The sequence below is a fragment of the Grammomys surdaster genome, unplaced genomic scaffold, assembly GCF_004785775.1.
Source record: "Grammomys surdaster isolate TR1022 unplaced genomic scaffold, NIH_TR_1.0 127, whole genome shotgun sequence".
NCBI lineage: Eukaryota > Metazoa > Chordata > Mammalia > Rodentia > Muridae > Grammomys > Grammomys surdaster.
This window is the reverse complement of record NW_021604585.1, coordinates 762,547-784,467: the sequence shown is the minus strand read 5'-3', so window position 1 is coordinate 784,467 and position 21,921 is coordinate 762,547. Positions and strand designations below refer to the sequence as shown.

General features: G+C 38.5%; 1 protein-coding gene and 1 non-coding gene across 6 annotated transcripts in view; one reads left to right on the top strand and one right to left on the bottom strand.

Moving 5' to 3' along the window:
- The window catches only part of Kiaa0586 (KIAA0586 ortholog), a 100,284-nt gene that overhangs the window by 57,135 nt on the left and 21,228 nt on the right, over positions 1–21,921 (bottom strand). For 3 of the 5 annotated variants that reach the window (XM_028789286.1, XM_028789294.1, XM_028789297.1), the window contains exons 6-16: positions 20,925–21,048; positions 18,565–18,697; positions 16,957–17,174; positions 16,329–16,401; positions 15,000–15,224; positions 13,535–13,709; positions 11,440–11,634; positions 7,743–7,930; positions 5,096–5,206; positions 2,082–2,162; positions 55–266 (exon numbers count right to left, since the gene is read on the bottom strand). In XM_028789286.1, the coding sequence (XP_028645119.1) occupies positions 55–266; positions 2,082–2,162; positions 5,096–5,206; positions 7,743–7,930; positions 11,440–11,634; positions 13,535–13,709; positions 15,000–15,224; positions 16,329–16,401; positions 16,957–17,174; positions 18,565–18,697; positions 20,925–21,048 (1,735 nt within the window). The remainder of the gene's footprint in view (positions 1–54; positions 267–2,081; positions 2,163–5,095; positions 5,207–7,742; positions 7,931–11,439; positions 11,635–13,534; positions 13,710–14,999; positions 15,225–16,328; positions 16,402–16,956; positions 17,175–18,564; positions 18,698–20,924; positions 21,049–21,921) is intronic. The other 2 variants (XM_028789298.1, XM_028789292.1) reach the window with 1 other exon arrangement.
- LOC114608265 lies at positions 9,203–9,309 on the top strand. Its single transcript, XR_003709334.1, has one exon. It is a non-coding gene; the product is annotated as a U6 spliceosomal RNA (small nuclear RNA).

Below are 21,921 nucleotides of genomic sequence, written 5' to 3'. Positions count from 1 at the left end.
AATTATAAACTTACCACTGAATTAAACCTCACATCAACAGAATTATACACTTACCACTGAATTAAACTATTTTCCAATGTTTCTTTTCTCTCAATTACTTTATCTAACATATCCGTGGTGGGACGGAGGGCAGAAGCTGTGGGAGGAAATGAAGGGCCACTGTATTCTGTAGGAGCAACTTTAACACTTCTGTTAAACTCCAACACTGGTGCAGAGCATTCAGGAATTTCATCATGTTTTTCCTCTTCCTGGTAACACAATAAGAACTAAACTATTATATTCAAGTATCTGTTCAACATGTGCCAAGCACAGGCAAAGAACTCAGCTGTATGAATTAACCAACATTCACAAGCCAGCCAATAAACTTTCTCCTTAGGTGGTATGACATTAAATATGCCACACGCACTATGCTTATCACAACACAGACATAACACTGGAGAAAATGCATTTATACAGTCTTTTTTCAACTCAATGTTCAGGCTCTGGGTATGGTTCAGTGGTAGAACACTTGCCTACCCTGAGTTTGATCTCACATCACAACATACAAAATATTAAAATAAATATCAATATTAATTCTGTATAGTCATGAAGCTAGAAACTTTGGGGCATCTGGCATTCAACCTTATGAAATATCTGGAGATTTATGAGCTTAACTGTCACAAACATTTCTTCATCCTATAAGGACCTGCAATTTACATTTAAATACTTTATCTTACACATGACTTTCATCATCATATCACACCCCAAAGTTATTTCTCTGCTGTTTTTTAACTTTTCCTTATGAAAAATGTCACATTTAAAAATAAACAAAATAATGCTTAGGTACTACATGTTAAACATAAATGATATGAACTGCATTTACCTAGTCCCCAGCTCAGCAATTATCAATCATGGTCAACTCTGCCACCTAAGCTCTTCACTCCATCCATTTTCTCTCTCATAGATCATTGTGACCCAAACTACAGATGCAATTTTATCTGTAATTAAATAAGCATCTCAAAAATATCCAGCCTCTTTAAATACCACAGCTCATCACTATCTTGTGAGGAATAAAGCCCTCAGACAGAGAGTGCAAGAACCAGAGTAGAGAAACCCTGTCAGTCAACCCCAAATCCATTGTGAGTTCTGTAACTGTTTCTTCCACTTATATGTTGAAAAACCAACTCTACTAACAATGACAGCATGCAAGAACTATGAAGACAAGTAAGGTTCCTAGCCTCAAAACACTGTATAGCATTCACATGGGGAAACATGTCTCAAGTACAAATACAGTGCCTACCTCTGCATAGTCTAAGAATTAAATTTTATTTAAAATATGTGCTTGTTTTGTGTGTGTGTGTGTGTGTCTTGAGTGTAAGTGTGTCTGAGTGTAAGTGTGTGTTCAGCATGTGCAGGAGCCATCAGAGGTCAGAGGAAGGAAGTTGGATCCTCTCCACTGGAGTTAGAGGCAGTTGTGAGTCATCATGTGGGTGCAGCAATGCTCTTCACTGAGTCGCTTCTCCTGTCCCTCATTTTTCATTAACAAAGTTAGTCTTAGTTTGAACGTCAAAGAAATGTGAAAAGTATTTTCACTAATGCTAAATGTCTTATTCATAACATTAAAATAGTCTCGTATGTGTCTCCATGTTTCGTGTGTTTTATGTTTTCCCATCTTTCTTTCCTGCTTTATCATTTCCATCATTTTCATAACTGACAACCATATGGTGTTTTCCTCAGACTTTTGACTATGCATAACCTTTTCCCAATATAAACCTAACGTTGCTTCCAGAAATCAAGAATTAAATGGAATGGGATGGAGGAAGGGAAGTGAGAGAGATGAAGGCAGCAGGCGTGTTCCAGGCAAGGAACCCTGGACTAGCATTAAGTTTATGAAAACAACACTACACTACAGGGAAATAAAACAACAAACCTCATAATCTTTAAAAGAAATTTAAATAAGCATATTTAAAATTTAAAATCTATTTAAATCAAAATAAAGTCATGTTTCTCAAAGGTCTGCAACATAGTTTTGACAGTCAAAATACATTCAACCAAAAAATATTCGTAAGAAAATGACCTCCCATGTCTCTTAGCTTTGTTACCTGAATAACATCGATTACTTCATCAAAGTTAGTTCCTGGAAGGGACACCTCTTCTTCATCCACCTTCATAAATTCTGGAGCCTAAGGAAACATTTTAGAAAGTTTTATTGCCGTCAATTTTAAAATATATATAATTTCTCATATTTTCACATATAATATAATCTTAATATAGCCCTGTTATTTTAATATTCTGTTCAGAAGTGATTTAATTAATAAATGAGATACAGGTCAGTCCTCAATCTATTATCTCTCATTTCAAAAATGATAAAAGATTATATGTATAATTATTGTTGTTGTTGTTGCTATTGTTGTTGTTTTGCTTTTTCAAGATAGGGTTTCTCTGTGTAACCTTGGCTGCCTTGGAACTTGCTCTGTAAACCAGGCTGGCTTAGAACTCACGGAGCTCTGCCTGCCTCTGCCTCTTGAGTGCTAGAACTGAAGACATGGGCCCCTACCACCTAGCCAAAAAAATTATTTTTAATAAAAAAATATTTTTTTGATTATCAAGGTAAGATGTTTCATACCTCTTAACTCCACAACTCAGGAGCCCATGGCAGGAGAATTACTGGGAGTTAAAGCTAACAGGGCTACTTAGTTCTGTGACAGTCTGGGCTGCAGTGTGAGACCCTGTCTCACAAGACAATCACAACCCAGTCTGACATTTAAACTACACCAACAAATACAAATGTGAAGAAATTTACATTTCTTTATTTTATTTTGTGTATATCCACAATGGCATCAAAGCCTTCCTGTGGAGGGTCAGAGGATAATTACAGATCAGTTTTCTCCTGATATCACATGGGTCTTAGAGATTCAACACAGGTCCTAAGGCTTAGCTCCAAGTGCTCTTACCCACTAAGCCATAGCCCCAGACTGCAGTGGAAAACTTAAAGAACTATCAACAGGCTAGTTTTACACACTGAGGGAAACACTTCCACATGTAGCAATGTACGTGTATACATTCACAGACTCACAAAAGTCAGAAATAGATTCCAATCATTTTAAAAGTAAAGAAAAACAGGCCCAGCAAGATGGCTCAGTAGGTCAGCAAGTAAAGTAGGTCTTTACCTGGCTTATTCTTGTCAATGAGCCAGACGTGTGGTTCTGAAAACCACGTTAGGAAAGAACTCCTGAAAGTTGTCTTCTGACCTCTACATGCACACAACCATGTACGTGCACTGCACACATATGTGCACTGCACACATATGTGCACTGCACACATATACACACCAAATAAAAATGTACTTTAAGTGAAAAAGAGATGGACTAGAGTGAGGTCTCACAGGTTACCAGCATTTGCTGCTCTTGCAGAGATGGGCTGGTTCACAGCATCCACACCAGGCAGTCCCAATTGCCTGTTACCCCAGTTTAAGGGAATCCAGCGCCCTCTGGCCTCTATGGGCACCTGCACAGACTTGATGCATATAAAGCCTCCTCACACAGCCCCACACATAAATTTAAGAAATAAATAAGTCTTTAAAAAATCTTAATAAAAGTAAAATTATATTCAAGGGCACTATCTAGGCCTTACTATATAAACCCTAGTTACTAAAAATGGCAACAGTTTCTCACTGAGAACAGTTATACATAATCCAAAATATATTTTTTGTTATCATACATGTTCCAATAAACTTCTAAGAAAAACAAAATTACTTATAAAAAAAGTTAATTAGTCAGAGTGGGCATGAATTCCATTTAGGATCAATTCTAATACAGTGTTCATAATCATGAAAGATTTTTGAGCTCTGTCACCCCCACTCCCCTTTGACAGGGTCTCACTGTGTCAGCCTGGCTGTCCTGGAGCTGGCGAAGCAGACCAGGCTGGCCTCAAACTCACAGAAATCTTCCTATGTCTATCTCTTATATGCTGGGATTAAAGATGTGCAAACTGTGCCCGAATGATTCATGACTTTGGTTTCTGGTTTGCTTGTTTTCACTCTGAGCTGAGGTCTTATCACAGACATCTGCCTTATTCTGCCATCGTGCCCAGCAATTGTTTTTCATTCTTAAAAACTGTAAATTCAATGATCAATTTGGTATATTAGATACCAGAGATATGTTTTTTTAATATTTATTTATCTATCTATCTATCTATCTATCTATCTATTTATTTATTTAATGTATGTGAGTACACTGTATCTTCAGACACACCAGAAAAGGGCATCAGACCCCATTACAGATGATTGTGAGCCACCATGTGGTTGCTGAGAACTGAACTCAGGACCTCTGGAAGAGCAGTCAGTGCTCTTAACTGCTGAGGCATTTCTCCAGCCAGAGATATGTTACAGTGCTATTTTACTGTAATTAGTCATACTATCATTATTCAGAAGCAAATTAATACAAGAAAATGTATAGTTTTACATCTTAACTGAGATAAAATATATATTAATTGTCAGTATTAAAATTCAAATTCTGGACAGGTAAAGGCACTTGCAGCCAAGCCGGACAGCCTGAGTTTGAGCCCCAAAACCCACACGTGATAGAAGGAGAAAACAGACCCCCCCCATTAGTGTCCTCTGACCTCCCCATGCGGCATGCCCATACGTATAGGTGCACATGCACATACATACATATACAGACATACACAATAAGTAAATGTATAAAAATTTCACATTCCAATTTATAATTTTCATATAAATCAAATATTACCAAAGACATAGAAATTCTTCACCTGTGAAAGTCTCACAATTACCATGTTACATCTAAAATTATCATGTCCTGAATATTTATAAAGATCAAAGCATCTTCTTTAGAAATTTGTAAATAACATAACACTCATTTCGATTCTGTCATATGCTGAAATTATTGTTACGTGTTATGACTTATATAGCTATGGCTGGAAGTCACTCTGTAGAACAGGCTGGCCTCAAACTCACAGAGATCTGACTGCCTTTTGCCTCCCAAGTACTAGGTTTCAAAGTATGAGCTACCACATCCACCATAATATTTTATGATATGATAAGAGCTCTGCATGGAATAACAGTTAATGATAAGAAAGAAATTCTGAAACCTACCTGGATCCAGGTTTGTAGTGGAGGAAGAGAGGCTTCTTTGAGACTTGGTGATGGGGAAGCCCCATCAGTACTGCTGTATGAAATGCTATCAATATCCACACTAGGTAATATCTACAATAGAACAGAACATCTTGTTTTCTCTTTACCACTATGACTTAAGTAACTATCAAAACCAGACAACAAAATATGCCCTTTACATTTTTATTGCTACTAACAGATACTTTGAATTATGAAAGCATATTATACTAAGTATATGAAGAAAAACACAAAATCCTATCTTAAGATAGCTTCATTTCCATGACCTATACCTTTTCTCTGTTTACTATCCACTTAAGCAAGGTATGGGTTCTCAGCTCTGATTTTTCACTGTTATTAGGTCATAGTGCCTCCTCTTCATCCTCCTCCTCCTTCTTCTTCATTTTATTTTATTTTATTTTATTTTATTTTATTTTATTTTATTTTATTTATTTTATGTTTTGATCTTTTGAGATAGGGTTTCTCTGTGTGGCCTTGGCTGCCCTGAAACTCATTCTGTAGTCCAAGCTAGTCTCAAACTCAGAGATCTGCCTGTTTCTGCCTCCCACATGCTGGGACTAAAAGGAGTGTGCCATTACTACCTGGCTTTATCCTATCTCTTTGCAAACTTTATATTTTCAAATAACTGCATAATGTTAAAGAATTTTACCTTCCTTACTCAACCATATTCCTTATCGTCAGTTTTTCCCACTGTTACACATAGATCCCAACAACAACCCAACATCTTCATATATGCAGTGTTTTCTTCCCAAACTTTGAGTTACTATATCATGTTAGATAAGATTTTGATGAACTTCTGGGCCCGCAGAGCATGAACATTCAATAGTCTTTGTAATTACTGGGAAAATCCTATCCAATTTCTGTTTATATAGTCAAAAACACAATTCTAAGATTTATACAAGCATCAACTAAAATGAGCAGTTTTACAATAGCAACAATTACCTGGGAATATATTATCCTTTTTGTAAATTTTTATTATCTTAGCTACAAGGAAAACTTACATCTAATTTCCTTATTCTTAAATGTACTTGACCCTCTTGTAGAATCTCACTCACGTACCTGAATGAAATCTGGATTTAGATCTATGTTTTCTTATGACTTACCAAAGTCTTTGTATTTAAAAGCAAATCCTTTACCGGGCTCGTGCTGTCATTTGCTCTCACTGTATCCCGCCTTCTTTTGTAAGGTTCTTTGACATATATAACCTTTAGATTTTAGATGCAAATCTCTCATCCCTATTATATCTAAATTATCTTCTCCAAAATCCAGAATTTGCTTTAGTTTTAATAAAAAATTCAATGGCACTATCTTCAAATGTTTATGATTTTGTTTTTTATAATTTCAACTGGCCAATTTGGAACATATTTGCCACACAGTAATAACCTGAAGTCTAAAGCCAATCTTTTTATATGTCATTAAGATGAATACAACACACATTATTTCCCATATAACAAATCTCTACCATGTTACACATTCTTTCTTGACAATAAAGCTGATTCTGAAATCTCGTGCATTGGTCTAGTAACCAGCAGTGGTGTCATATAACCTATGCTGCCTGGCCCTGAACCTGACCTGGGGTTAAGGATGATCTCGAACTCCTAACCTTTCAACCTCTACCTCTCAAATCTTGGCTCAAATAAGCCACATGCCCAGCTCCTAACAAAACTCTTTTCTAAACCCTTTATTCTTCCAGATATCAAAATTATCCTAAAGTTCAAGTTTAAGAAAACAAAATCTCGTGTTATTTTTAAAAAGTAGCATTTCACTAAAATTGCACATTAAATTGGGAAGAACAAGTAACTTAAATAAGTTTTTGTGTATAAAAATGAATTCTTTCTATATTCATTCATGTCCTATGATCAGATAAAGTTTGAGATAATGATTATATTAGTCACACCCTCCATTGTTTCTTTTATTGTATGTTTTGGTTTATTTATTTATTCACTTGTTTATTATTGAGGCAGTGACTCCCTGTATCGCCCTAGCTAGCTAGTGAGCTAGATGGACCAGGCAGCCTCAAACCTGTGGCAATCTTCCTATGGCTACCTCTTGGGTCCTTAGACTACAGGTATCTATTATCATCTATCTATCTATCTATCTATCTATCTATCTATCTATCTATCTATCATCTATCTATCTATCTATCTATCTATCTATCTATCTATCTATTTTAGGTATATGAATGCTCTGTCTGTATGTACATCTGCATGCCAGAAAACGGCATCAGATCACATAATAGATGGTTGTGAGCCACACCATGTGGTTGCTGGGACTTGAACTCAGGACCTCTGGAAGAGCAGCCAATGCTCTTAACCTTAGAGCCATCTCTCCAGTCCTACATTCCTTCCTTTTAAAGGTTAATTATAGTGCACTGTTCAACCATTCCTTTAGAATACTGCCCCAGGCCTTGATATGAATCACTGACTTAGGAGGGTAGTTTGAACACCGCAGAACAAGCATAGAGGCATTACATTAAGACCACAGTTTCACAGTAATAAAGGCACATCAGTGAAAGCAAGGTCTTTGTAAAGTTATGCAATGAACTGTAGGTTCCAATGGCATAAATTGGTTACTTTGGCTGTAACGGGTCTGCTTGTGCACCCTGGCATACCTGTACAGAGAGCTGGGGAGGATCCTTCTTCTCTGATTTCATTTCTACAACTGCTACGTTAGGTTTCTTGACTCCAGCTTTTACTTTTCGAGATGATGGAGGAATAGAAGTAGTCACAGTTACAGGGTGTGGCTTGTTTACTATGACTCCAGCAGGTGGTATGGAATCACTGTTACTTTGGGTTTGTCCTATAAAATTTAGGGTACAGAATGAGTCAACTGTTTCCAAGACAAAAGGAAAATCAAATTTAATGCCTGGATCTTTGTGACTGTTCTTGCTCACAAAAGGAAAGTGTCATCTTTCAATGTCCTCTCTCCTCACCACCACAGTCCACCATGTGCCCACCACGTCAGCTCCTTGTTATCAGTATACAATTCCACTTCACATTGATTATCTTAGAGCTTAAAATAAAGGTTAGTATCTGCCTATTAGAACATGCTCTATACTGTTGGTCTCATTTCCAAAAGTCCTGCTTGTTTTTTATATTTCAAAGTAAAGACTAAGGAGCTAGACATAGTGGCCCAGAGGGACACAGTCATTTCAAGGACCTCAAAGCCTCAGACCCCTGGGAAAATGGCAAAGTCTTCCCCTGGCTAGGCTCAGGAAATGTCAAAGGTTGCTCTCCTCCTTCAAGTGGAAATGTAGATAGTATGCAGAGAAAATGTCCACCTCTCTCCTCCCATGTCCCCTGGGTGTTTTCTCCCCTACAGAGATTGAACCCATCAAGATTAACGAAACCTGTCCCTTGTTTATCTGTATGTACTGCCTCTTTATTAAGGTCTATTCAATAACCCTAGCCTCTCAGTTCAACTGTATGTAATAAACAGGGAGCCTCCTAGGTGTAGAGGACTCTGCATCAGAGAGCCCAGTCCACTAGATCCCAGCTTTTCTGTATGTCGCCTCCCTGTCTGTCTTGTCTTCATTCTCTTGCTGACCCGGTCAAGTTCAAGTTCCCTGAGGCTATGCAAGGACACAGTACATGCCCATAACTCTAGCACTTGTATGCTGAGGCAGGAGGGCTGCTATAAATTTGAGGCCAGCCTAGGCTACAAAGTAAATTCAAGCTCATCATAGTCTAGTATGACAGACAGACAGACAGACAGACAGACAGACAGACAAAGTAGCCTTCATTTACACTAACAGTATACTCTCAGAGAAAGAAATCAGGCAAATTATTTCACTCAAAATAACTCCAAAACATTATGTGTTGAGGAATATGTTTAACCAAAGAAGTGAAAAGACTTCTACAATAAAAAAACTTCAAAACGGGTTGGAGAGATGGCTCAGCCGTTAAGAGCACTGACTGCTCTTCCAGAGGTCCTGAGTTCAATTCCCAGCAACCACATGGTGGCTCACAACCATCCATAATGAGATCTGATGCCCTCTTATGGTGTGTCTGAATACAGCTACAGTGTATTCACATACATAAAATAAAAAATAAACCTTAAAAAAAAATCTTTGTGCTCACTTCGGCAGCACATATACTAAAATTGGAACAATACAGAGAAGATTAGCATGGCCCCTGCGCAAGGATGACACGCAAATTCGTGAAGCATTCCATATTTTGTTAAAAAAAAAAAGAAAAAACTTCAAAATATTAAAAGAAGGAATTATAGAAGATGCTGATGATAGAAAGACATCCTATGCTCCTGGATTGACAGAATTAATATTGTGAAAATGACTATTTGTACCAAAATTCATTTCAGATTTAAGGCAATACCTACCCAAATTCCAATGTTATATTTCACAAGTTTAGGAAAGACAATACAAGAATTCATTTGTAACTACAAAATATCATGAATAGACAAAGCAATCCTATGAAGTAAGAACACTATGGAGATCTTACAGTATCCAATCTCAAATTATACTACAAAGCCATAGTGATAGAGACAGCCTGGTCCTGGCATTAAAAATAAGACAGGTAAACCAATGGAATAGAAGAGGACCCAGAAGCAAAATGGCTATGCTCACTTAATTTTTGACAAAGGAAGAAAAAAATATATGTGGAAAAGGATAGCCTGTTCAACAAGCGATGCTGGCAATGCTGCGGGCAACAGCAGAAGAATGCAGAATGAAGAAGAATGCAATTAGATTTGTAGTTTTCACCTTATACAAAATCAATTTCTAACTGGATCAAAGGCTTTAAAACTTGAAACACTGCAATTTTAAGAAAGTAAAAAACACAGAGAAGATACAATTCAAGATATTGAGGTAGATATAGCTCTCTCTTTTTTTTTAAATGCATGTGTGAGGGGTTAGATCCCCTGGAACTGGAGTTAGACAATTGTAAGACACCATGTGGGTGCTGGGAATTGAACCTCAGTCCTCTAGAAGAGCAGCCAAGTGTTCTTAAGCACTGAGCATTTCAGCTCACAAAAGAACCTACTTACTAGAGGACCAACAGCACAGGAACTAGCCCTAAGCATCAGCAGATGGGTCTACAGGAAAATCAAGTTTCTGTTCAGCAAAGGAATTGGTCAGCAGAGCATAGACACTCCACAGCACGGAGAACATCTGTACCAGCTACAGACAAAGGGCTGAGCTGACATTCAGAATTTACAAAGAACTGCAAAAATTAAATACCAAGGAAATAAAACTGTTAGTCAACAAATAGGAAAACAACTAAATAAAATTAAAAACAAAAAACAAAGAAAAACATGATCAATAAATGTTTTTCAAAGTGTTCAATATCTCTAGCCATCATTGAAATACAAACTAAAACTATTTTGGGTTGTTTTGTTTTTTCATAGCTGAGGACCAAACCCAGGGCGTGCCCTACCACTGAGCTAAATCCTCAACCCCCTAAAACTATTTTGGGCACACACACACACACACAAATCCATACATATATACACACACCCATACATGCATATGTATACATAGCTCCAAGTAGTTTAATTTTTATTTCCATATATATGGGATAGAGAGATGGTTCAGAATTTCAGAGCACTTGCTCTTCTAGAGGACCTGAGTTCAGTTCCTAGAACCTGCATCGTATGTCTCACAATCACCTACCTATACAATTCCAGTTCCAGGGGACTGAATGCCTCATGGCCTTCATGGTACCTAAACACAGGTGGTGCACATAAACTCACACAGGCACATACACAAACACACAAATAAAAATATATGTATTTAGGGCTGAAGGGGTGGCTCAGTGGTTAACAGCACCTGCTGTTCTTACAGAGGACCTGCGGTTCTGTTCCTCGCATCCAGTCATGTAGTTTTCACGCCTTTTGTTCTTGAGTAAAGGGATTATAGGTATGTGATATTATGCCAGCAGATCTGTCCATTTTTTAGAGATCTCATATAAGGAAATAATCTACTATTCTCCTAGAACATATGATCACCTAGCTTTTACTTATCACAACCTGATTCAAAAGTACGTAACAGTGCTTTAAAATATCTCTCCTCATGCATGACAATATTACAACAAACTTGACTTCTTGAATTATTATTATGTATGTCAATGGTATGTCAATCATGTTGTCGACAGCAATACGCCAAGAGAATATTTCCTGTAAATGAGATTACAGCAAGAACTCACTGTTAGGAGATCACTATTACCCTGCATAACCGACATTCTGAGGCTCTCTCCAGACATAAGAAAGTAGGTGATTGTTATAACTTCTGCTACTGATCACAAGCAATGAGGCCCCTCCTGCTTCTCTACAGCCACATACTCGTTGTTTCTTACCTAAAAGGATTGCCATAGGAACCAGATGGCCTTCCAGGGTACCTGAAACAGTAGGCATTTCTCTGCTTGGGCTGCACAGATACTGCTGATCAGCGTGAGGTAGTACAGTGATGGGATGCTGTATTTTAGAATCCATTTTCATAAGTGATGTAGCATGAAAGTCAGTTTGTGTTCTTGCTGACTTGACTTTGGTGCCTATAATAATCATCATTAGCAGATATTTAAAATTCAACAACTATCTATTTATTAACTAGCCAACTAGAAATAGAATTGTTTTTTCCAACAAGACGTCATCCAATTTAATATAGGGTCTCAAGTAGAAATAATACCAGAGGTTGGCAAACTTAATAAATGGCTAGACAAGAATTACTTTGGTCTAACTGGCCATGTAACCTCAGTTGCAACTATTCAACTCAGGTGACACTGGTAATGTATCTTGAAAGCAGCCATGAATAGTAAATGAACCTGGCTATGGTCAATAAAAATTTACTCATAAAAACAGCAGCTAAGGTGGTGGTGGTGCATGCCTTTAATCCCAGCACTCAGGAAGCAGAGGCAGAAGGATCTCTGAGTTTGAGACTAGCCTGGTCTATAGAGCGAGTTCCAGGGCAGCCAGGGATACTCAAAGAAACCTTGTCCCAAGGGGGGGGGGGGGGGGGGGGGGGGGAGAAAAGAAGAGGAGGAGGAGGACAAGGAAGAGGAAGATGAAGAAGAAAGGAAAAAAAATACCCGGCAGCTCATCTGTAGACGACAGTTTGTCTGTCCCTGATACACTCGTACAGAGCTACTCTGATATAAGAAAAATGTTGAAGAACATCTCTTTAAACTCACCAACTTTCCTTCACAATTCAAGGAAGTTAATGGTCACTTTTTAGAATAGAATTTCCCCCTGACCCCAATTCTCTCATTACACCTTTGCTTGTTCTATATTCTGAATAATAAGCCCTTATCCTTTGAAATTATGCACAATTAATCTAATTCTATACTTATTTAAAATTTATGGAAGTTAGTGTATATTTTTAATCTGTCTTATGTAGATTCATATAAATGTTATACTCTAAATTATCAAAATCTTAAAAGTTTGTCAAGCATGATGGCCCAGTACCAGGAGACTGAGGCAGGAAGACTGCTGTAAATTGGAGGCCAGTCGGGGGTACACTACAGAGAGTCCTTTCTTTAGAAAAACAAACTGAGGGTTGGAGAGATGTCTCAGTGGCTGAGAGTGACGTTGCTCTTGCAGAGGGCCTGAGTTTGATCAGATGTCCTCTGCTGGCTTCCGTGTGCATACATGTACATAAATGAAAAATAAAAATGAATCTTTAAAAAAGAAAAACGGCCAGATCTTGGGGCACACACCTTTAAGTTCAGCACTTGGGAGCCAGAAGCAGGCAAATTTGTGAGTTCAAGGCCAGCGTGGTCTACATACTGAGTTTTAGGACAGCCAGGACTACAAAAACAGTCCTGGTTTCAAAAAACAAACAAAACAACAACAACATAAAACAAATTAACAAGTGAACAGAACAAAACTAAAGTTTGTGTTATCTGTCTCTCTAGAGAAGATGAACTTCTTTTCTCTCACAGAGGGGAGAAACCACAGGGACCAGGCTTGAGGATGATGGCCCACTGGCTCGCATTGACTGCTCCCTTAAAAGGCTTACTGAGGCTCTGACAGGGTTTTAAAGTCTTAAGCTGTTGTTTTGGAAAGGTGGTCAAAACTCCAAATACAATTTTGACAAAAAAATCTCCAGTATTTAAGAAAAATATTAGGGCAAACATCATAATTTGCATGTCTTTAGAAATAGTATCCATAGGATTTATAGATAAGTGGATCATCAATCTCATCAGCCAGCATTTATAAAGGAAGGAGACCTGAGCCACAGCTTCAAATACAATTTTGACAATAAAAAATTGATTAATTTTTGTTGGCAAAGACTTTTTGGTAGCAAACCACAAAAGTGCCCACACACTCCAATAGCAGACACCGATGCCGAAGCTCTGAGTTTCCTCCCCCACTCCTCAACACTAGACACTGAGTGGAACGCACAGCAGTAAATAAAAGCAATGTTATATGTTAAGCTTCTCTGAGCGTCCTTACCTTTTACTCGCTCAATTACTCTTGGCCTCTGTGGCTTGGCCTTAGGAGATGGAGAACTGAACCTGAGATATGGTCCTTTCTTAAGAGTGCTGCGATGACCCTGATAAACCGGCTTCCCATATATCTGTAACATATAATCCTCGTCTTGCAAAGCTGTGGTTGACTTCGAGAGGCCCTAACAATGCAAAACATGTTTATTACTGTAAAAATAGTAAAATCTTCCATCTAGGAAACATAAAAGTTTTTACATTACTATGAATATTCTCAGTCCCTAAAGTAATGTTTAAAGACATTTTACATAGTAATTATGCTTAAATACAATAAACAGTCTTTAAATGATTTTATATACTCCCAGCTCCATTTTTAATCAAACTGCTATGGAAATGGGTTGGAGAGATGGCTCAGTGATTAAGAACACTGGCTGCTCTTCCAGAGGTCCTGAGTTCAATTTCCAGCAACCATATGGCAGTTCACAACCATCTATAACTGTAGTCCTATGAGATCTGATGCCCTCTTCTGATGTGCAGACATACATGCAGAAAAAAATATCTAAAATGCATAAATAAATAAATCTCAAAATGCCACAAAAATGAAGCATTTATCAAGCATCAGAGCCAAGCATTAAATTTAATACCTATCTGCTTGAAAATCCATGCTTAGCATTAAAAAACATTAATGCTGGGTTAGAATGTTAAAGAAAATCCCTCCAAGTATCTAGTACCATGTCTTGAACTCATTAGGCAGTAAATATAATTTTTTAGGTCTAAAACAGGACATACACAAAAAGATGGAACATGGTTTTCAGTACAATGACTCTAACTAATAATAGACAGCTGAATAATCTCTAGGCCAGTGGTTCTCAATCTTCCTAACACTGTGACCCTTTAAGGCAGCACCTCATCTCATGGTGACCCCTAAACATAAATTTATTTTGTTGCTACTTCATAACTGTAATTTTGCTGTTATGAATTGTAAACCCGATATGGAACCTCCAGAGGTCTCAACCCAAAGGCTGAGAACCGCTGCTCTAGATACACCTAGTATATACTGCGATCCTAAGTATGCGCTCCAAGTTAGGCATGGTGCTGTATGCCTGTGCTATCTTCCCAGCTTCCTTAAAACTGCCTGAGTTCTGGAGTTTGAGGATAACCTGGGCAAATATGAGAACCTGCCTCCTGAGAAACAAATAGCCAAAAATAAAAAACAAAAAAAGCATACTAAGAGGTCTTCCAAGGAGACAAGTACACATCTCATGTAGGTTTCTACACTACAGGTCCAGAATCTTACAATGATACAAATCTGATCTAGGTTTGTACAGCTCTTAAGAGTTTAAAATTTCTCATATTCATGTCATTATTTCTATTTTTTAGGAAATGACTGGGTATACTGTGGCATCTAAACACAAGGTGGGATGAATCTCCCTTCTTCCTTGTCTCTGTGGGACTGAGGCAGGCGCACTCCTCACATTCCTCTCTTTCTGTGGGCCTGAGGCAGGCACACTCCTCACAGGTGGACTTGTAAACTGCTCCTGCATTTGCTTTTGATAATGGCTTCTTGGAATTACAGATCTGTTCACCGTTTTGTCTTGGTTATTGGCTTTAATATCTCTACTCATAGTTAGAGCTTTCTTGTTCCTTTGATTCTTTGGATCAAATCTCTTTTGTTCATAATCTTTTCTTGTAAGTTCATCCTAAGGCAAAGAAAATTAAAATTACTTAAGCCAAAACAAATAGGAATGCTTTCAACACTAGCAAATATTGGAATTTATTTAGTATATAAACATTGCTTAGTACTTTTAAATGCTTTAAAAGTAAAGAACATTAGCTTATACATGAAAGAACACTTTCTGGAAAAATGAACAAAAACCTAAAGGACTCGAGACACACCAGTACATGCCTGCAACCCCTGAACGCAGGAGGCGAGAGAGCTCCAGTTGGAAGCCAGCATGGGCTGGCTACACAGAGATCCTGTCTCGTGAAACAAAAGTAAACGAAGCAATCCTAAAACTAAAATCCTAGTAAGTCATGAACATCCAGAGGAGGGAGCAGAAGCATGGGAGGAGATCATCACGATAGAAGTTAGTAACTTTAGAAGAACAAACTTAAATAAGCACATAATTTATAATGAAACTGAGGGGCTATATGTTAACTTAAATTATTTGAACATTTAAATAAGCATATTTACATGGAATTAACAGTGATGAAGACATATTCTGCTCACTGGCATACAGCCATAGGTCACTTCATCCTTTTATTTGGTAAGTTATACAGTGACTAGTATACATTTCTTACAAATGTATTATATATGTGTGTGTGTGTGTGTGTGCACGCACCTGTGTGTGTGTTTGTGTGTGAGATTGTAAGTAACAATGCTGAAAGCACTTTTTGTGCTCACTGCTGTGGAAGCTGAGCTGACACTCCCCTTGCTATCGCCATGAGTAAATATGTAAGCACACTGGAGGAAAGCAACTTCCTTGCATTCCTGGATAAAAGTAATGGTTACCTTGCCTTGTTCTACACCTTCAAATATACAAGACTTAAGATTTGATGTCTGAAGATATGCTGCACTTGTCATGGGTGTAAGAAAGATTTCCAACCCCCAGAACTGACTTTTCCATGAGTGAGAAGCTTTGGTGTGTATGCCTGAGTAAATCAATGCTTCTTAATCTGCTGGCCTGAAACACCTTTGCAGGTAGAATTTTGTTTTCTGTTTAGAGTTTACTAAATAAAACAGACACATTAAAAAGAAAAGGCACATCAATAAAGTGGATCTGTTCCATTTTTCCACAACATACCTGGATTTCTGCTGAAATGATTTTAATCCATTCATCTACTTTCTTTCTGATCCTAATTTTCTCTGACATCTCTCTACAAAAGAGATAAAAAAGAAATGTTCCTAAATTAGCCTTAATATACTGCGAACAGGACCAGGATCTGGTGAGTCTAATCTAGTTTTAAAGCTACATGTAACCCAATATCCTTCCTGAGAAAACAAAAAGTGATGGTATTCATTAAGTGTTACAAGAAAAATAACTGTGAAAAACTGGAGGAGTACAGAAAGAGGGGAAAATGAAATGGAAAACTGCAGTCAGTAACATGCCTCCATGTCTATCCACACCAGGTCCGACATCTTCAGAGGCAAGACGGGGCCTTTTCCAGCATGCAAATACAGTAAGCACAGAAAAGAGATGGGGGGGGGTCTGGAGAGAGAGAGAGCTCAGTGAATGAGAGCACTCACAACCATTCCTGACTCCAGATCCTGGGGAACATCTCTGAACTCTATAGGTACCAGGCACACGCATGGTGCACACACAAACATGTAGGCAAAACACTCTTACACATAAATGAATCTTTAAAAAAGAAAGTAAGTAAGCAAATCTAGCAGTGTCATAAATAGGATATGATGCCCACATCCTGTCTCACCTATTGGTAGCTAGAGCACTGATAAATGAATACATAGCAGCTCCATCCTTTGCACGAACAATAGCCTCCAGGTTTTCTTCTAGAACTTTTTTATTGTTTTGTACTCCTCTCAAAATCTTCGCAGCATCTTTCAAGACAGACCTTGTATCGGTTGTTTGGAGCATAACAGGATTATGTGGATGATCTGAAAGCCTCAATGTAATTGGAGATTGCTTTACCTTAAGAGAAATCGAAGGCAGAAATCTACTATGTTAAACTTACATTGATGGCTTTACTCTAAAGGAAAAGTTCTGGGAAAATGGCAGAGCAGTTCTGAGTAGACACTGCTCTTCCAGGGGACTGGAGTGGTCCAGCACTCACATCAGGTGCACCACCACCTGCCTGGTCTCTGGTTCCAGGACATCTAACACCCTTTTGGCTTCCTTGGGTATGTGTTGCATATATGTGTGCCCACACACACAGAGACACACATATACATACAAGTACACACACAAAAAAAATCAGTATTTAATACAAAGAAGAGAGAGTACATTGTTGGCTCATACACTAGAGTCAATATAATCTAAGGTTCAGCTTGTCCAAATGAAAAGTTACTGAATACTGGCATCCTTCTGTTTGGTTTGTTTTCCAGTTAAATAAGTTTTTACAAATATTATATGTAATAGACAGGAAATCCCAAGTAGTGCTAGGTCATCTGTTCATCAATAAAAGCTCTACTTGTGAAGAAAGCAAAACAAAATAAAGAGCAAGTTGCTCTAGATGCTGTGAATTAGATAAACAGGAGTGCTTCTATTAGTCAGGAAGGCAAAGGCAGGAGTGGTGGCACACTGCTATGATCCCTGCATGACGGCTATGGACCCCGGGGCCCAACCTTGACCCTAACTCTGAATTAGGACAGCTGTTCAAACCCTGACCTTGACCCTCACCCTAACCCAGAATTAGGACAGCTGTTCTAATCCTGACCTTGACCCTCACCCTAACTCTGAATTAGGACAGCTGTTCTAACCCTGACCCTGACCCTGACTCTAACCCTAAATTAGGACAGCTGTTCTAACCCTGACCCTGACCCTGACTCTAACCTTTGAGGCCAATTTGGTTTAAAATAAATTCCTAGATCATCAAGGGCTATATACTAAGATTACCTCAAAAGAACAAGAGGAAAAAAAAGAGGCTGGAGAGTTGGAAATGGTCGGTGGTACAGGTCTAGCCAGAGCACTAGTAGACATCATCCAGGGCAGGCGTCTGAACTGTTTTGCAAAAGGAACAAACAGACCTGACTGTTTTTCAGTGCTTTATTTTCACTCTTCCTTCCAATTGTTTTAATGACTTTTTTATTTCTTCTGTTTGTTTACACTATTATTACATTTTACTAGGTGTGTTTGCATACATACTGTAGCACACATTATCTGTTTGTTTCTGAGACAGTGAGATGTAGCACAAGCTGGTCTCAAAAATAGTAGGTATGTCAGGATGACCTTGAACTTGAACTTGTGATTCTCCAACCTCCACCTCCACAGTGCTAGGATTGTGAATGGACACCAACAACCCTGATTTCATAGTTTTTACCTCACAACTATGAATTTTGACACCATGCCCACTTTACTTTACCTGGAGCATGTCAATTGTTTGTTTCTTCTTCTGCCCAAGATCATAAACAACATCATTATACTTCTGCACAGGTACTTGAGCTGTTCCTTGTTCTTCAGAGGATGGAAATCTTTGTGAATGTAGAGTTTCAGTGCTACAAAAGAGAAGAAAATTTTCCTAAATTGTTGCAGGATATTTGATCACACTGTGAACCCTGGGATTGTGTTATTTACTGGAAAACAAACTATTTCTAGTTATGGTACAGCTCGGCCTTAGTACATACCTTTAACCCTCTGGCTAGAATACAAACAAGCCCTTAGTACACATCTTTGATCCCAAACAAGGTAAAGTTAGTTTGTAGAAGGAAGTACCCATGTTTGAAAGTGATGTCTAATTGAATGGTAGATAAAGTGACAAATCAGAGAAAGATTTGACAGAATAAGATATGCCCAAGTCTCACAAGAAGAGAGAGGAAAGGGAAGCTACTTAAGGGGCAGAGACAGTGCAGAGAGACACAGGGAGAGGAGGCAGTTTTACTGGGTGAGTTTTACAGAGGCAGGTTGCAGAGAGAGGACAAGCTAGACAAAATACAGGTGAACAGACGGTAGACAGAAAAAGCCAGAAAATAAATTGCCAGAATTAGTCTGAGGCCAAGCAGAGCAAAAAATCAGACTGAATCAGTCAGCTTGGAGAAAAGTTTGAACCACAGCTGAGTTGAACCAGCCAGAGTTCAGAAAGAACAAGAAACGGTTAACTTATTTAACAGTAAGACTCAAAGGCTGAAAACACTCTAGGCCTAGATTAGATTGCATGAAGGCTAGAAGCTTCCAGAACTAGGCCTAAGTCAGCAGGCTGAGGCAGTAAGCTTCCAAGATGACAGTTACATCAGGCACATAAAAGTTACTTTTACACTGAATTGTTATAAACTCAGTAAGCATTTTATGTGTCTGGGCTTTTTGCCTGCATGTGTGCCTGTGCACCATAGTCCATCTGGTGCCTGAGGAGCTCAGAAGAATGTGTGTGATCCCCTGGACCTAGAGTTACAGGAAGCTGTAAGTTGCAATGTGGGTGCTCAAAACTGAACTCAGGACCTCTGCAAGAGCAACAAGTGCTCTTAACCACTGAGCCATCTCTCTAGTGCAGAAAACACTTGATGACATGAATGTCTGACACATTCTGAGGTACGCACTGCTAAACAGCATTGTGCTAAAACCATACCACAGATTGTATCAGGTATAAACATAAAAACCAGAAAAATCTAATGAGATATACTTAGGTGCATCGGGCAAAAAGCAGAAAAGGTTCTTGCTTACAAGAAACTATAATTCAGATGCTCTCACAGAACAGAGAAGGAGTGTTTGAAATGCTGCTCCTACACAGGCAATGAGAACACTAAAAACTCATCAAAATCTGCTTTGTTTTCAGAACTCTAGAAATGAGAAGCCTGCAACAACGCAAGGAGAGTTTATTAAAGCAAAAGAATTGGTTCCGAGTTAGAGGAGCAAGCTATACACATTTGGTCTTCAGTTTTTTGAGAGCTGGTCTCACTATGTAGACCATGCTACCCTTGAACTCACAAGAGATCTGTGTGCCTCTGCTTCACAAGTGGTGGGATCAAAGGCACATCTACCATGTCCAGCCTGCACATTTGTTTAAACTCACCCATACTTAAGATACCTTCCCCGACTTTATAGCCTTGAAAACAATTAACTTCACACCATGGAAGAGAACAGATTTGGGGCTTCCTTGAGTGCTGTCCATCAGGCTTACTGTTATACAGCCTAATCACACTGTGTTGAAGGACAAACTTTTTCATGGTATTTTCAACAACAGAGACATCCGTGTGATTTCTCAGACACCCAAAATAGCTCAGTGATAGACCACTGGTCAATAGACACTTTAAATTTAAGTGATGAGGCATTCGGAGTAAAGCACTGATCAGGTCCACCATCTTCCTGGGCCTTTGGAAGATCACGTGATCACAGAGGACTATATGTGTGCCCAGGAAAGACCAGAGGAGGTCTGAGGCTTCCACGTGTAGCTGACTGACAAGAGGTACTATCCAGGTAAGAAGTGAACACACACTTAACAAAGGAGATTTATCAGTTCAAAGTAGAAAAAACTTGTTTCAAATCTCCAACAGACTAAGCTAACACAATAGACTCCAGTGTGTTCACAAGACAAAGAATTCAGATACCACACTTGGACCAGCATCAACAAGAATAACCTGTAAGTCAACCCTGGAAGACTCTGAGTCACCGTACTACTTCAAATGCTCGGTTTTCATTAAAAAGCAGTGATATAATTGAATTCCTAAAGAAAATGTTGGATTGTGAACAAAGCTTTTTCTAGTCCCACTAGTTGCAGTCTCTTGTTTTTACCTGTCTCTTTTCTCGAAATTCCATCCCAGTTTTGGCTGAGTTAGTGAGGTTCTGTCTGATGATTCAATCTTTCTTGACAAACACTCATTACTACTTAATACTTGTTCCAACAGTCTTACATTTCCTACAGCAGAAAAAACACCATAAAGTCATTTTCCAAATTAGCTCATTTCTCCTTTACATTCCGTCCCCTCTACATCACACTACATGTGCACTCCACCTACCCTGAGCTTTTATGACCACTATCTACACACCTCACTCTATGACCACTATGGCTCTTTGCAAGTGTTCCCTGCATTCTATGTGTTGGAAACTTAATTCTCAAAGTTATGTACTAGTGGTATTTGATGGGGAGTCCTCAGGATGTGACAAGGTCATATGGACTCTGTCCTCACGAGTGGATTAGCTATCAAAGGAGCAACTCTTGTTGTAAGACCAAGCTTTCTCTGGCTTGCTTGCTTTCTTGCCATGACCCAGCAGACAATCAGAGCAAGCAGATGACACCCACTGTGGTGCTTTTGAACATCTGGAATGGTAAGTTAAATAAGCCTCTTTTCTTTATGAATTACTTAACCCATGGGGTTCAGTTATCACACTTGGAAAGGAATGAAGACAATATGGACATAAATATACTCATCAGGGCAGACAAAATATTTTCACTTTAATTTATTAAATATTAAGAGTTATAAAAAAATGGATTAATATGAGTAAAAGAACTAAGTTTATCTCTATCAGAGAGTAATGGTTTTTGTTTGTTTCAAGTCAGGGTTTTTCTGTGTAGCTCTGGCTGTCTTGGACCTTGTCTTGGAACTTGGAATTTGTTTTACTCTGTAGATCAAACTGAACTCAGAGATCCACCTGCCTCTGCCTCCCAAGTGCTGGAATTAAAGGTGTGTGCCACCATGCCCAGCTTGAGAGTAGGTTTTTAACCAAAAAATAAAAAGAAAGAAAGAAAGAAAGAAAGAAAGAAAGAAAGAAAGAAAGAAAGAAAGAAAGA